At 39.4% G+C, this 15971-nt stretch overlaps 2 protein-coding genes across 14 annotated transcripts in view; one reads left to right on the top strand and one right to left on the bottom strand.

Moving 5' to 3' along the window:
- Positions 1-5014, top strand: part of LOC143218000 (gamma-aminobutyric acid receptor subunit alpha-6) — a 30404-nt gene extending 25390 nt beyond the window's left edge. For 2 of the 6 annotated variants that reach the window (XM_076442842.1, XM_076442843.1), the window contains 3 exons: positions 3257-3427; positions 3749-3891; positions 4371-5012. In XM_076442842.1, coding sequence (XP_076298957.1) covers positions 3257-3427; positions 3749-3891; positions 4371-4587 — 531 coding nt within the window. In that variant the 3' untranslated portion in view covers positions 4588-5012. Of the gene's footprint in view, positions 1-3256; positions 3428-3748; positions 3892-4370 lie in introns of all 6 variants that reach the window. The other 4 variants (XM_076442841.1, XM_076442844.1, XM_076442845.1 and 1 more) reach the window with 3 other exon arrangements.
- Positions 5015-5582: 568 nt separating this feature from the next.
- LOC143217995 (uncharacterized) overlaps positions 5583-15971 on the bottom strand; it is a 51649-nt gene continuing 41260 nt past the window's right edge. For all 8 annotated transcript variants that reach the window (XM_076442825.1, XM_076442826.1, XM_076442828.1 and 5 more), the window contains 2 exons: positions 15400-15537; positions 5583-11518 (listed from right to left, as the gene is read on the bottom strand). In XM_076442825.1, coding sequence (XP_076298940.1) covers positions 11115-11518; positions 15400-15537 — 542 coding nt within the window. In that variant the 3' untranslated portion in view covers positions 5583-11114. The remainder of the gene's footprint in view (positions 11519-15399; positions 15538-15971) is intronic.

Here is a 15971-nt window from a genome sequence, read left to right as displayed (position 1 = left end):
GAATATGAGATCGAGAACAATAGAGAAAAATTAATCAAGTGGCAATTACCACTACCTGTTGATATTATTTCGACAATGTGATTGGCGGGCAGTGATCCGGAACAGCGAATCTACAGTTCCGCGACAAAACAGGGTCCTAACAACGACACCTTCTCGCTACATAGAAGGATCTTCATGAGAGACCCTCTCATAGAGAAGCTCTACGATCTCGCGACGGAACTAGAAGAGTCAATTTTCACGCAGTTGAGTTCTAAGATCGCACCGTGACACTTCTCAATCAATAACATAGTTCAGTTAACGCTCTCAAGCGAACTTCGAAAGATTCTTCCCTTGTTCTTCCATTGGACAAGGCAATTGAAAAGACAGGGTTTGCTAGATTAGCCTTACTGACGGATCCTCTAGCTCTAGCAGATCTGGGACGAAACGCGAATTAATAAGCACGATCGTAATCATATCCGAACATTGAACTTGCTACCCAATATTAATTTGGCGGGTAGTAATCGGCGGTACCGGGAATTGACGTGTCCATGATTTCAATCATCTACTCACGCGTCATTCGTGAGTCGCCGTACGACAGAACACGGCAAGTGGTACCAGCGGGTTTATTTATATATAGCAGTGGATTGATGATCATCTAATATAATTGTCCGCACCTCCCTGTACTGCAGTATTACACTAGAAGTATGACGGAGTGCCGAGTCTCTCCGAGCTAGTCAACATTCGTGTTATAAATGTTTAGAATGTAATATACATAAGTTATGTACATGTACATTATACAAACACTTTGTGTATGAATTTACAATGAATAAATAAAGCCTATGTATTAGAATGAATATATGCGTATTATATTTATCGAAAACCACCAATTTTTCCCGAGCGTCCCACTTGTCGTAGAGTTATACTACTGATTTCCGCAAAAATGTACTTGTCATTGAGTTACTGTACTGATCTGGAATTGCAAAACCAGCGAAACTTTGAAAAACAAAAATATTGCAGCGTCTGGCTTGTCATCGAGTTGCACTACTGAATTTTCGACATTTTTCGACCGTCTGACTTGTCGTTGACCTGTACTACTGAATTTCGTGCCACCTCCTTCGATATCATGTTCTCCTAATACAAAACTCAATTTCCGAGATTTTCGAAAATTTTCACCAATTTTCGACCGTCTGACTTGTCGTTGACTTGTACTACTGAATTTCGTGCCACCTCCTTCGATATCATGTTCTCCTAATACAAAGTTCAATTTTCGAAAATTTTCGACCGTCTGACTTGTCGTTGAGTTGTGCTACTGAATTTTGGTGCCACCTCCTGCGACATCATGTTCTCCTAATACAAAGTTCAATTTTGGAGATTTTTGCCAATTTTCGACCGTCTGACTTGTCGTTGACCTGTACTACTGAATTTCGTGCCACCTCCTGCGACATCATGTTCTCCTAATACAAAGTTCAATTTTCGAGATTTTTGCCAATTTTCGACCGTCTGACTTGTCGTTGACCTGTACTACTGAATTTCGTGCCACCTCCTTCGATATCATGTTCTCCTAATACAAAACTCAATTTCCGAGATATTCGAAAATTTTCACCAATTTTCGACCGTCTGACTTGTCGTTGACTTGTACTACTGAATTTCGTGCCACCTCCTTTGACATCATGTTCTCCTAATACAAAGTTCAATTTTCGAGATTTTTGCCATTTTTCGACCGTCTGACTTATCGTTGAGTTGTACTACTGAATTTAGTGCCACCTCCTGCGACATCATGTTCTCCTAATACAAAGTTCAATTTTCGAGATTTTCGAAAATTTTCGCCAATTTTCGACCGTCTGACTTGTCGTTGACTTGTACTACTGAATTTTAGTGCAACCTCCTGCGACATCATGTTCTCCTAATACAAAGTTCAATTTTCGAGATTTTTGTCAATTTTCGACCGTCTGACTTATCGTTGAGTTGTACTACTGAATTTAGTGCCACCTCCTGCGACATCATGTTCTCCTAATACGAAGTTCAATTTTCGAAGTTTTCGAAGTCAGGAGCACATGATGTCGAAGGAGGTAGCACGAAATTCAGTAGTAAGACTCAACAACAAGGCGGCCGACAATTTTTCGAAGATCGAATCTTGTTTTGTATAACAAAAATTTTCGAAGATGTTAATCTAATTCTATTATCGAATATTCATGTGCAGTGTTGGGAAGAAAGAACACATTAATTGTTGTAACTAGCATTCTTTATTATTCGCTAAACGTAACATTACAGTATACAATACAATATTAAAGGTGATTATCGTGGTGAGATGAGAAGGAGGTTCCTGGCATGAATACGATGAAGTAGGTACGAATACGTAGGCTTGAGGTGGTTCGAAAACCATGAACCTTCCTAGTGTAGCCTTCGAAAATGCCTCTGATCGAGCACTTAATTCCCATGCCTAATTATATGGTCCAAGAAGTCTGTGGTTCCTTTGGTTGTATTTTTGGCAGTCTTTAACCACTTGGTTCTCAGTGACGAGTTATATCACGACGTCGATACCGTGTCGGCGACGCGTCATAACACGTCTGTCAGAGTTGGGCAGGAATTAATAACATGAGTAATTAATTACATCTTCAATTATATGTGCAAAAGTGGACTATAATAACAATAAGAAAACGGTGAAATGGTCCGAAACATAAAAATCAGTGGTTTAAAAGAACAATTACACTGAAGTAATTGTTACTCAATTACAATTACTGTAATTGTGTTAAGTAATTGCAATTACTTCGTTCACAATTACTGATTGAGCGAAAGTAATTGCAATTCCAATTACAATTACATGTAATTGTAATTTTATTTCTGCAATTCCCAAGTATATGTATAGAAGTAGAGTAGAGTCATTAGACATAAGTTGGTGAAAGTCGCATAAAAAAATAATTAAAAATAAAGAAGTTTTGTAATTGGATTAGTAGTTGTTCACACCGATATACCCGAGCCGAGATCAATCATCGCCGCCGTGCGGCGTTGGCCGTCGCGTCGGTGCGGTGGTTTGAGTAGGCACTTGACAAATTCTGGATAAGCGGTCGCTGAGAAATAACGCGACTTTACTGTAGATTCATTGTACACAAATATTGGGTTGGGGCAAATAAGTTCGTTCGGTTTTTGTGATTTATTCCAATGTAAAAAACCGAACGAACTTATTTGCCACACCAATAGATATAAAATTGTTTTGCGGAATTTAATAGAATATTTTTGCACAATTCTCGAAAATAAACAACTGTCTTCATGTGTTCAGGTTGGCAGTGGAGAAATTCCATTGGACGAGGAGGAACTTGAAGAAGAGAGTGAGACTTATGATGGATTTTGCAATATTGCGCCCTGCAGCCCACAAGCATTGAACCCTGCGACCATAATCGACGTACCTCGTCGGAGCAGCTCCTTAATATGCGACGTTTATGATGTTAATGTATATACGAACCCCAGCTTCCCAATTATTATATCACGTAATTGCATAAGTTCGTGCCTGATTTGAAAATAAAATTCAATGGTTAAATGTTAAAGAATACAGCTTTATTAATCAATTATATAGTCACCATTCTTTTTCAGTTGTAGAAAAGACTTTCTAAAAAGATTTTCTATTATTAAAAAAGAGTGTAGTGACTATAGCTTTTTTACACTCCGCCGTGCGGTACAGTTTGCGACATCTATGAAAATCGGGCACGAACTTGCGCAATCATCTAATAAATTAACATTGCTAAAATATGTTTCTGAACATTTTTTCGATTAGGAGTCGATGGCTTACGGCAGAGGGTCAATGACAGTGTCCGTCACGTCGAGACCGTCGACGATGGAACGTCAGACACAAACGGAAGTGTGGATACCAAAATGGCGGCAGTTTCTCTACTGCCTCGTTGGCGACGAGGCCTACAGGTAAAATGATTTAATTAAAAATGATAAGGTAAACATAATTTCAACATATACACCTTTCTCTGCTAGATAGATTGGAATTCTCAAATTTTTGAAATCCACATATTCAATGTTAGATAGAGAGTACCTATTCGGAGTTCTGTGACATGTGTTACGTCCTAAGGTGGACGTTTTTCGAGATAATATCGTTTAAAGATTTAGACAAAGGATAAAACGCAGTTTTCGGACCTACCTGCGTTCACCGGTTTCGGTTCGGGTAATTGAGAATTTCTTTAAATTGTTGGCCTTGGTTGTTGGATTTGTATTTTTAAATGATTTGAGAGTTTGGCAATCCTTCTATAACACGGTAGATAGGTTCCTAGAAAATGCCGTGTTGTGTGAAACCGTGTGATATGAGACCCAGAGTATACATGATTGATTTTATCAATTACTGATGGCTGGACCAGCGGACGTGACACATGTTTATTTTTGTGTGTTCACAGGAAACGCAGACAAAGGGAGGCTGCGGGAAACTGCAAGAAACAGGGTGAAAACATAGCGAGACACATAAATAGTGTTTCCTACATCGATGAAGTAGCGCGGGTAGTATTCCCAGCATCGTTTGGGCTATTGAACGTTTGCTATTGGGTGATCTATGTTACGTACCAAGAGGAATTTAAATGGCAAGATCCACCGATCGGATCGATCTCCCATAAATAAGTTAATTCATTCTGTCATTCTCTGAAGGTTATGTAATAAAATGTATAGTTACGACAAGGAAAATCAATGAAACATCATTTCTTGTGCTTTGATCCATCGTTTCAAGTCGTAGATAGAGATTTTGTTCAAAAAGCAATTTATTTCACTTACCATATGTGAGTAGGAATAAAAGTAATTATTAAAATAATATGTGTGAGAGAAATTAATTTTTCTATTTCCTCCATTCACACTTGACAGTCCTGCAAATAAATCTAACATCCTAAAGCAGTGTTTCCCATACCATCCTAACATCTCGGATCCAAAATCCTAGTGAATTTCCAGCGCCACGGAAAGCATTGGATGGGTCTTCACTGACTCCGTAGAGTTTCCCCTGGAGGTCCACGAATATAAAAAATGAAAAACAAATATAACTCTGTGTATTTATCCCACTCTATACATGTACGCGTTTAATATTGTACTTTATTTGGTAAAGATACAATGTTTTGTAACAATATCTGTTACAGCAGATAACGTGTTTTTATTTCCTGATCCTGTATGTAAACAATAAGGCATTAGAATTAAGTTAACATCCCCAAAAGATTTATTATTATAAAGTTCTTGAACGTAGAGAAAATTAAATTTTCGAACAATTTTCGGCCGACTGACTTGTCGTTTATTTGCACTACTGAATCTCATGCCACCTCTTTCGATATCATATTTTCCCCAATACAAAAGTCGATTTTCGAGGTTTTCCAAAAATTTTCGACCGCCTGGCTTGACGCTGAGTTGTACTACTGGATTTCGTGCCACCTCCTTCGATTGAGACTGGAGATATCATTCTTTTCATACCTGCTATATGTATATTCACATACCTCCCTCCCATCCAAATGGTTTGAATGGGCGTGGCATCAATGCTCCGACCAGTGCCCACGTGGCTATCCGTGCTTCCGGGTGACGAAACAACGACCGAGCAACAGGATCTAAAAAGAAACGCGGGGACAGGCAACTCAACAACGTTCCACACTTACGTTTTTATTGTAATAGATTGTATTGAAATTTGTCGCATTCTTTTGAAAACAAAAAGTGTTGTCCGCCCGCTTCACTTCTCGTCTCTACAATTTTTTTTCTTCTCGTAGTTCTTTTTTCTCTGTCATCTCTTATTTTTTTTCTCTTACAGTTCAATGCACAACAAGTTGTTCCAAGATTCGTGAGATATACCGCAAGTTTCATACGCCAACGTATGGCGTATAACAAAATTCGACATAGACTACAACAACAACAACACTCTTACCGGAACGCAGAAGAATTCGCTCGCCGCCCCCATTCACACGAGAATACGATCTACAGGCTCTATCACGAGTGAATATATACACGATGCCATATTGGCGTCGCTAAAAAAAAAAAACGTTTTCACAATCGTTCAGTTTAGTTCTTTTTTTTTTGTTTGTTTGTTTGTTACTTTCTCTCTATCATTCTCACACTTTTTATTACTCGATATATTTTTTCTTCGTGATTTTCTTTCTTCCCCCCACCCCCCACCCCTCCCGGGCCCTTTCTCACTCACTCTCTCTCTCTCTCTCTCCCACTCTTACATAACTCTATGTACAATTACGATTCGTTTAGGATGTTAGTAAATAATAATTAGCATCGTACGTCTATGCTGTAAACAGTTTAACAGTTCTGCTTAAACGCTACAGTGCTAAGTAATTTTCGTTAATTACTTATATCACATTGTTCATGTACACATAATATTTTCTGCATATACTCCCCCTACCCCCTCCCTCCCTCCCGGATCGTCCACCATTTGTTTTCCTCCGCGGACCGATGAGCTCTATGTACAAAAAGGACAAGAGAAATCAAGAAACGGATATTACATTGGTAGTCGCCATTTTGTACCAAAACAGCGAACCTGCTTGGCTATACCGCTGAACGCAAATTGATTGGAACCGATCTAACCTCGATAACGTTCCTAACCTACAAACCTTCTTCCTGTCGTCGGTTTCGGAACTGACGCGAAACGGATCACGAAATCGACGAAAACAGTCGACGGATCTATATGTATATAATTGCAATGTAAAGACAATTTTTTCGTTCGGCAAGTTCGATTCGCCCACTCGGAATGCCCCTCCAACATACGACTATTTACAATCGATTGCACGATTTCGGGATCGGATCGAACGAAAGGATATAAAGCGCCGAAACATAGTTCCAAAGAGAGTCTTTTAGTCACAACGAGATGACTAGTGCGCACGCGCAAGCGCAGAATTTTGTATCTTTAGCCAGATAAAATAATTTCGAACGATCAATAAATAATACGTTTCCTTGTCTTTTCTTTTCTTTTGCTTTGAACCCGATCAAAGTGGAATATATATCGTTCGGACGTGTTCCCGAGGCAGCGTTGTTCTTGCTGCACAGATGAGGAAAGATGTGAACGATCGACGCCTCAGAAGCATTGGTATTTGCACTCTATACACCAGACATGGGCAAAGAGTGTCTTTTATATCTCTGGGTGTCCCCTGTCTTGCTGTTTCTTGCATAGGGTGCCCCGAGTGGGCGTGTTTTCATCAGCGGGGCCAGGCCAAAGCCCCACAGGACAATCTACGCTCATGACTGGTATAGACTGTACAAATAAGTCGTGAAAAAGTCACCGAAGATGTCAGACGAAAACAGCAACGTTGCAAATGATAAACAATGATTCTGATCAAGAATATCGAGACGAAACACAGAAACCGACAAAAAGATAATGCTCCTTTCGAACAATTTAATTTACAATTTGGTGTGAAATTTTTGTCAGGAAAAAAGAAAGCCACGTACGAAAAACTTTGATATATTTTTAACCGGAGGGTCGCCTCCGATTTGTTAGGAATTGCATATTCTATCGTACAGCATGTTTTGCACGTCTTTCGATAAGCTACTGATTCAGTAGCGTTGCTATTCGAAACATCTACTAATTTAGTAGTACTAAAGTTGTATCATTTATAGTACTCGATCCACATTCCAAGGGGAGCCGACGACCTGTCCAAGCACGTACGATTGCATCGAGTATAGCTCTACACTTTTCTTTTATTACCAATCTCTTTTCTTCTCAAATAGTTGCTATTGCGCTATAAACCATCCATACAATCTTCCCTCGTTAGCATCGAGCGGAGACACGGTCGATGACGGGGCCAAAGCAATGCCCCAGGTGGCATTCAGTGTCTTAACCTGCTTTAGATTCAATATCTTATAAATTTTTAGCTTTGAAGGCATTATGGCTGCTTTATACCCAGACTAGGAGTGATCGTAGTGCTCAACAGAGCTAGGGCAATGCTCCGAGGGGCAATCTGATTCCAGAGCTGAGTTAGATTCAATAAGGGCCTAAAGCTTCGTCGTGAGACTAATTTGTTTGTGCAGAGTAACTTGAATGTGGGGCAATCTCTATGTAGGCCGACTCTAGACACAATAGGAGTCAATGAGGTCAGAGAACACAAGATACGAGACTATCTATCTTCCGCTGTTTAAATACAGTGTCCCAAGTGGGCGTGGTTTGCATCGCCGGGGCCAAAATGCTGTCTCACGGAGCAATCTCTGCCTAGAGAGGATTCTATGGGAGCAAAACCGAGATGCTAACGAGGGAAAGTCGCACAATGCTCATGATAACGAGAGGATCGATGTACACGATGTTTCTTTCCACGATCCTCTGATTATAGCGAACAACTGAACTGCCTACGTCACAACGGAATCAGCGAAAGATTAATCGAACGTTACACACTGATCGAGACGACAGTCTAATAATTCTAGAAAACGTTCTGTCGAACTAGGGTGACATTTTCTACGACATTCCGGGCGTGTAGTTCCCGAAATAAAAAAAAACAACAACGATTCCACTTTCTCCGCTAACCAATAACTTAATAAAAACCGACGCAGCGCCCACGCATTTTACATACATACATATCAGCTTGACTGACTGACCGAGTCTTCGATTAAATAATTTAAAAAATAAAAAAAAAGAAAAACAAGATATACATGTATGCGTACGCGGATACAAGTAATAATAATACTAGAGTACAAATCGTGATATCTGAATGAGACCGTTAATAGTCACACATCACCTGTTTCTTTCTCCCTCTCTCTCTCTCTCTTTCACTCACGCACGGTTATAAAAATTATTCATATCACTGATCATTTTTTTTTCATCGGAAATTATAGTTAATTTAATCAATTTTGGAGTTTTCAGTCTTTTCTATTGCCAGAGAGCTTTTTTTATTTTCTTTCCGAAATGTTAAGAGGCGAGATCTAATAGGAGAGTCAATTTTAATTTTGATTCGACAAAAAAACGCGACATTTCGGGCTCCGTGCTAGTCTAAAAATTTCTAAATTAAAATCGCAATGATAATTGTCCATAACACGTTCACATTTTTCAAATAATTCTGCCAAACAGATGTTTGAATTGAAATCTTTTAAATGTTTCGAATAAATTCTATAATTATGAGCGATAAGAATCGACAACGCATCAGGGGAAATTACCATTTCGACTCATGGTCAGAATTTTCTATCGAATTAACGGTCTCGTATCGAGTATATCGAAAGAAAGCTTGAAAGCTCAACGTAGAAAGCAATTTAAAATAGTACGGGGAACGGTCACGTGATACAGGCGGTTCCAGTTCCAATGCGCGTGCACCCGTTAACGACCTAACCACTAAACCGTCTTTCAATGTTTTCAAGTGACAACCGAGCGTCATTGAAACGGATCAAGTCGAGATGAACGCATTCAGGCCAACAATGAATTTTTACTGCAACAAAAAGTTTTTGTTTTTTGTTTGCCTGGGCTAGACTATACAATTTTTGTTCAGAATAATGAATCCTGAATGCCTTCGGGAGCCAACAATACACGGCGCGTGCTCAATTATATTTGTAAAATAAATATAAGCGAATAAATACTCGAGCACTGGATAAATGTCCGCCGTGTTCCCTCCTGGCCGGTTCTCGACGAAACAGAAATTTGTACGATTCTAATTTCCCAATGATAAACATATGCATATGATAATATTCGTTTCTCCACAGCCACTGTATACGTTAATTTAAAAAGAAAGAAAGCACGAGCATATATCATCCTTCCAATTACAAAGCTTCGATCAAGAAGCCAATCCTTGTGGTACGAATTTTTTAATTTAACATCACTTGAAGCACAGTCATTTTTGTTTCCTCCTCCCGAGCTTTTGCCGAACTTCGCCGATTGCGTGGGGTACCGCGACATTCGAATGATCAATCGCAGCATTTCCATAACAGTGTATACACACAACCAATCCTCGTATTGTCAGCAAAACATTTTTCTAAAAACTGTTCAATTTCGAATCGATGTTCGAATTAAAAATTTTTAATTATTTGTCAGCTGCCTCGATGAACTTGAACAAAAGTGAGACTATCAGTAGTCGATTCTCTCCAATTATTTACAAAGAGGCATACTTCAATGATTCAAAGACCTTAAAACATGATGTAAAAGTTGATATCCCGAGTAACTTTAATTAGTTTAATAACTGCGTCGATAATAATTTCAGTTTCAAACGATGATCACGTCAAATAACGTTCGTGAGATCATTATGTACGCGGTAACCTTAATGATTTCATTTATACACTCCACCCTGTATCACCAAAGGCCGTTAACAACAATGGCTTCCTCTCGACCTGATTGGTCGTCCCTAGGTCAGCCCCATCTCATTCGAAAAGCTCTAGTAGCGTGAAACTGATAAAAATCTAGTCTAAAAATGCACGAATACTAACGGATCTAGTGACGACGTCAAAATCCAATTTGCGCAGGGAATTCGAATCGGGGTACCGCACGCAACCGGCAAGCGAAAATAAAAGTCAGCCAAAAACTATTCAGTCGGTTCACTCTAGGGATACCTGAATATCCCAACATAGACGCCACATAGATGCAGGATCTCCCAGAGATCGCTACGCTGACGTCACATAGATGCAGGGTGCGCGGAACATCCGTGTACGCTAACGTCTTACACGCCTGTACACGCTAACTCGAATTGCACGCGTCACGCCCCATCGCATGGTGCACACAAGTCGTGATAATGCGCATACATCTACGTGAAGTCAGCATAGAGATCAACGTAAGGATCTTCTGGCTCCCAGATGTGTGAACATTGCTAGACCTTGTGGACACCATGCACGGTGGGTTATGGCATACGCTATTCATGTTAACGTACACGGATGTAGGAGACATCAACGTATGGATCCTCCGACAACTAGGTTCACTCTTTGGAAGAGCTCAAACTTCAAACACGAACGAACGCAAGTCGAAAATAAAAAAGTTTTTCTTTGATATCGGATGTGGACAGCCGGGTCCGTGATTCAGGTCGCAGAACATAACCGCGATATCTCTTTCTCTTCTTCCCTCTCTCCGTTTTTCTTTCGACACGTAGTTTTCTTCATGCGGCGGTCGGTCCGAGGCTCGCCACTGACGTCGGATAACGACGAGGAGTAGACCCACGCGGATCTGGCCCGCAATGGTACGACATAGTCTTTTCTCAAACGAATTTCAGCTTCCTTTGATTCTGTCAGACGGTCGAGTGCGTGGTCGACGATGGCTGCGTGCTGGACGCCGTGGTCGATTGCGGGCTGGAGGTCGATGGCGAGCTGACCACCACCACCGGCTTCACCAGGGTGGTGGTGTTGATATACTGGGCGTTCACGATCGGCATCTGCGCGACCGACTTCAGGATCGGCGTGGTGATCATCTTGCCGGCCAGGCTTGACGGCGCAATGATGTGTGCGGTCATCTGGCTACCCTGCGAGACCACGGTCATCGGCGTGACGATCGGCGTCAGGCCAGACAGCGGCGCGTGCGAGCCGACGATATGGGCGATACCCTCTGTGGACGGAGCGTTCTGCATCACTGTGGTCGAACCCGGCTTGCCCGCTGTCGTTTGCAGCGAGACGCCCGCGTGGCTCAGCGTCAAACCTGCAACCAGATCAACAACAAATATAACATCAGTAAATCAGTCAAGTGGTTTGCCCACAGGAGTGCGGGTGGTAACTTTGCAGAGGGACCAAGTCAGCTAGGGAATGAGGGGTACCCCTCCGCAACCCTCCTCATTTAGCCTAGGGTTGACCCGTGAAGAAGTTTGGGGGTATACCCGGTCTTCTGTCGAGAGAGCCCCACATACACCTTTTTTTTACGTGATGGTAATCACTTATCACGGTTTTCCCGCCCTCCCTATGGGGAGAGACAGGGATATGTGGGGCTCCCTTGGACACCGGGGAGGCTGACCGGGTATACTGCTAACTCCACCACGGTGACCATCCCTAGACTAAATGGGGAGGGGGCCAGGATCTCGAAGTCGAACGTTACTGGCCTCCCTCCCACTGCCACATATTTCTGCCCCTCACTCAATGAATGCTCGTAAGGGGGGTGTAGAGGGAAATGGAAGGAACACAATTTTTAACTTTGGGACTTTGTTTAGACTAGTTAGGAGGTAAACATACTAAAAGTCCCCACTCCTAGGAGTTGAAATGGGTGCAGGGGGGCACGTAGAAGGTCCCCTTTTCCGGTTTTCCGCTTATATCTCGGAAACTGTGTCGAAGACTGCGGATCTTTATGCAAAATAAAAAATTTCTACATCAATTTCAAAAAACAGGGGCCACGTAGAAAATTTGTTCTTCTTCCGATTATCTCGTACAGTTGATACTGATACACTGATGTTCCTAAATCTATTTAATATGTTTACTGCTTTAAATTGTACGTACATGTTTTTGTCATAAGTGCATAAAATCCGCAGTCTAGTAATAAGTGTTTACCCCAACGTAAAAAAAAATCTGGATCCCTCAAGTTTATAAAATTCGGGTACCCGAAATTGTAGGTTAGTTTTGTGAATTTTTATTTGTCCGATCAAATCGGCCGTTTCTCGTTGTAATCGGCAAACATTTAATTGCTTAACACTGAAACTTATAAACGTTGTATTGTTTGTATGTATACAACCGATGCACTAACCAATTTGCTTATAATTCTCGATACTACTTGTTTGCAAAAAATAGTTTTACAATAAGCCTTCCCGATAACAATATATTTGCAATTACATTATAATACAGAACACGAATAATGTAATAATTCGTCTTTATTTCATAGTCGTCATTTTGTAAAAGTACAAAAATAAAAAACAATATTTACATTTCGTAGTCACTTATAATCATCGTTACTTATGCAGCAATATACATATAACAATGCATAAAGGGGCCCCTAGACGTTTAATAATATTGTCAAAATGTAGGTTGACAATAATATTGAAGCTCCCGTCAATACGCTTCAATAATCTCGTCAATCTAGCTATCAATACGGCGCACAGTGTGTTGAACCGCGAAAAACGCGGATAAAAATCATGATTTGTCCAGAATAATTCCAAATCCATAAAAGTTATATAAGGTTTTTTCGAAATTGTTTTCTCGAATTTAGACGTAAATATTACTAATTATTTTATTATTAATAATACTATATTTTTAAGTTATTATATATTACATTCTGTATAATTTACTTGATGTTCATCGCCGGATCCCACTATTGCCTATTATATTAAATTCAAAATTGCTGGAAAATTCTTTAAATTGAAGATGTCAATATATGATTGCTCCTCTATTAAAATCATTAAGAGAAGAAATAACATTCAATTTAGTTTCTATTTCTTGCAATCGATGTAGACAATTTTTATTTTGCGCGAGAAATCTTGCACCATATCGCATCACTGTCTAGTGAGACTGACGAAATATTGACAATAAACCTCCTAAACGTAAATGCGCGCATCAATATGGCTCCCGTCAATGCGCTTCAATCAAAATTTCTATCAATATGCTTCAATATATTGATCAATGCGTTTGACCCCTTCTAAACGGTCAATGTGCACTTTCAATGAGCCTCGTCAATATTATTGATGGGCGTATTGACAATATTATTGAACGTCTAGGGGCCGCTCTTTAAAAATAATAACCATATGTTACTTATAATAATTATGTACAATATGCAAGAAATAAGTAGAGTCACTAAATCGTTCTCCAAGATGAACAAACTAATTTGAAACATATGAAGTTACAAAAAAGATGTTAGCCACAATCCAAAGCAATTTCGTCTACGAAAGGATATTGCCGAATTGCTCTGCCTTGATGTGACTAATTTGCTCTCGCACCATTTTGCAAACAGAATAACAACAGTGTAACTCTGTGTTTTGGTATATGATGCATTGTGATCATTTCGTAGATATGGGTAGTTGTAAAATGCTAGAAAAAATGGAATACAGGATGGGGATTCGAACCCGCGATCTATAAAGGATCTCCCGGCATGAAGACTGTGCTTTAAGCGTCACAGCCACAACGAATCTTGCTATATTATATAATATTTTCATATAATTTATTTTGTGTTTGTTTCGACTTGTTTATTGTGTATGTCACATAGGCAATATATTTTGTTTAAATAATTTTTCTTTATATGTATATAAATGGATTATTAGCCGAGAGAATTATACATGTTTTTTATAGGGCACTTGTCTCTGTTAGAGAGGTTAACCTTATTAACGTGCTTTCGTATTTAAATGAGCGGTAAAAGTTATCTTGAAGAAATAAATAGAGAAATTATTTTCATATTAAAAAGAACTGAATAAATAGATAATTAACATAATTTATCCTATATACGGTATATATTGTATCATAAAATTGTTCAATTTTTTGAAAGGTGAAATTTTAGATCAGCTACTTCCTCTTCGATTTTGATAATTTTTAGATATGTTATAAAACTCAGCATTTTTAACAACTTAAACAGTGAAATAAGCAGTTTTAAAGCGTTTTGTGTGTGTGTGTGTGTGTCCGTGCGCGCGCGCGCGCATTTTTTAACTAACTCCATTTTCACTTCCAAACAGTTTAGTACATACTAAGCAGTATATCTCACATTTGCATATTTGTACATTTCATTTTAAAAAGAATAACAATTTTTATGGGAGCAATGTTTAGGCAGGCATATTAATTGGAGGCATACAAATATGGACGAGCATATTAACTGAGGGCACGCTAATGTCTTCAAAGCATTTTTAAAGGCGCGCTAACTAACTAATTAATACATTATTAACTCGAACATATATTTTAATAAAAAGAAAGAGAATCAATATAAATTTTGAATAGATTAAATTAAAATCAAAGCATTCATGAATCAACAAGTTAGCGGTACAGCAATTAGGACAAGTACCCTATTAACTTCGAAACAATTTTTGATACCTTTCAAAGATGACGGGAAGATACATTTCTTATAAAACATGATTAATCAAATTAACGTTGACCACCAAAATAAATACATTACAGACAATTAATGATTCAATATTAGCTTGGAAAACAGAAAGAGGATGTATTAAAGGATTGAATGCAAACAAAAATGATGTAATGTTTTAATATAATACATGAACGAATTAATAATATTATAAATGATATTTTTCATTTTTTAAACGCACATTGTTTTATAATCGAACTTCAGACTGATAAGTCTGGTACAAAATTTTCAATTATATCGAAAATTTTTTAGTCCATTTTTTTGCCCATTTGCTCGTCAAAAATGACGAAATGTTATTTGAAACAATGACACAGTCTTCCCTCGTTATCGTTACGCGATATGGAAGGCACAGGCGCAATGTTAGCGAATAGGGGACACTGTTTCCTATTGACTACTGAAACGATGATCATCACGAGATCAGAGAAGAGCGCAAAGCGCTATAGTACGCATCACGGGTTGATCAGAATGAAGACGTAACACCAGCGAACGAAAACTGCGTCAAGAAGCGAAAGGGAGTTGAACACGGTGAAAATTAGGCATACCATTCGCTGGGAGTATGTTCAACTCAGCGCCTCCCGGTAGTCGGGTCAGCTCCGACCCGTTTCCACCGACCAATGTCACGCCGCCTACCATTTTATGCGTGTTTTGCGCGTCTCCTGTTCTTATCCTTGTTTGGGCGTCTGTAACACAATTTTATACAATTATTAATACAAACAAATGGATGATTATTAATTATTTAAAAGATAAAGGACAATCCTCAATTATAAAAAAAGGGATGGCTCCCAAACGCTCTCTATTTTCACTTTGACTATAGGATACTTCAATTTCAGCAAAATCCGAGACATTGTCCCAAAAAACTGATCGCTTTCGCATGGAATGACCCAGCTACAGTGATGTCCGACTGTAAGTCGTTTCTCGGTTCTGTGTTACGACCTAGATATGAGCGGGACACTATATTTTGTGGCTTCAAAGACCGCGCCGAACGTAGAAAAGGACAACGAAGCTCGAGAGGCCTCGGACGCCGAGAAGTGTAAACATAACTAATCCAATAACAAAACTTCTTTATTTTTTTTATGGGACTTCGACCAACATATTCGTGGCATTTCTCTAATGA

This window comes from Lasioglossum baleicum, chromosome 18, assembly GCF_051020765.1.
Source record: "Lasioglossum baleicum chromosome 18, iyLasBale1, whole genome shotgun sequence".
NCBI lineage: Eukaryota > Metazoa > Arthropoda > Insecta > Hymenoptera > Halictidae > Lasioglossum > Lasioglossum baleicum.
The sequence above is the reverse complement of the archived record's forward strand: the minus strand, read 5'-3'. Positions and strand labels throughout refer to the sequence as shown.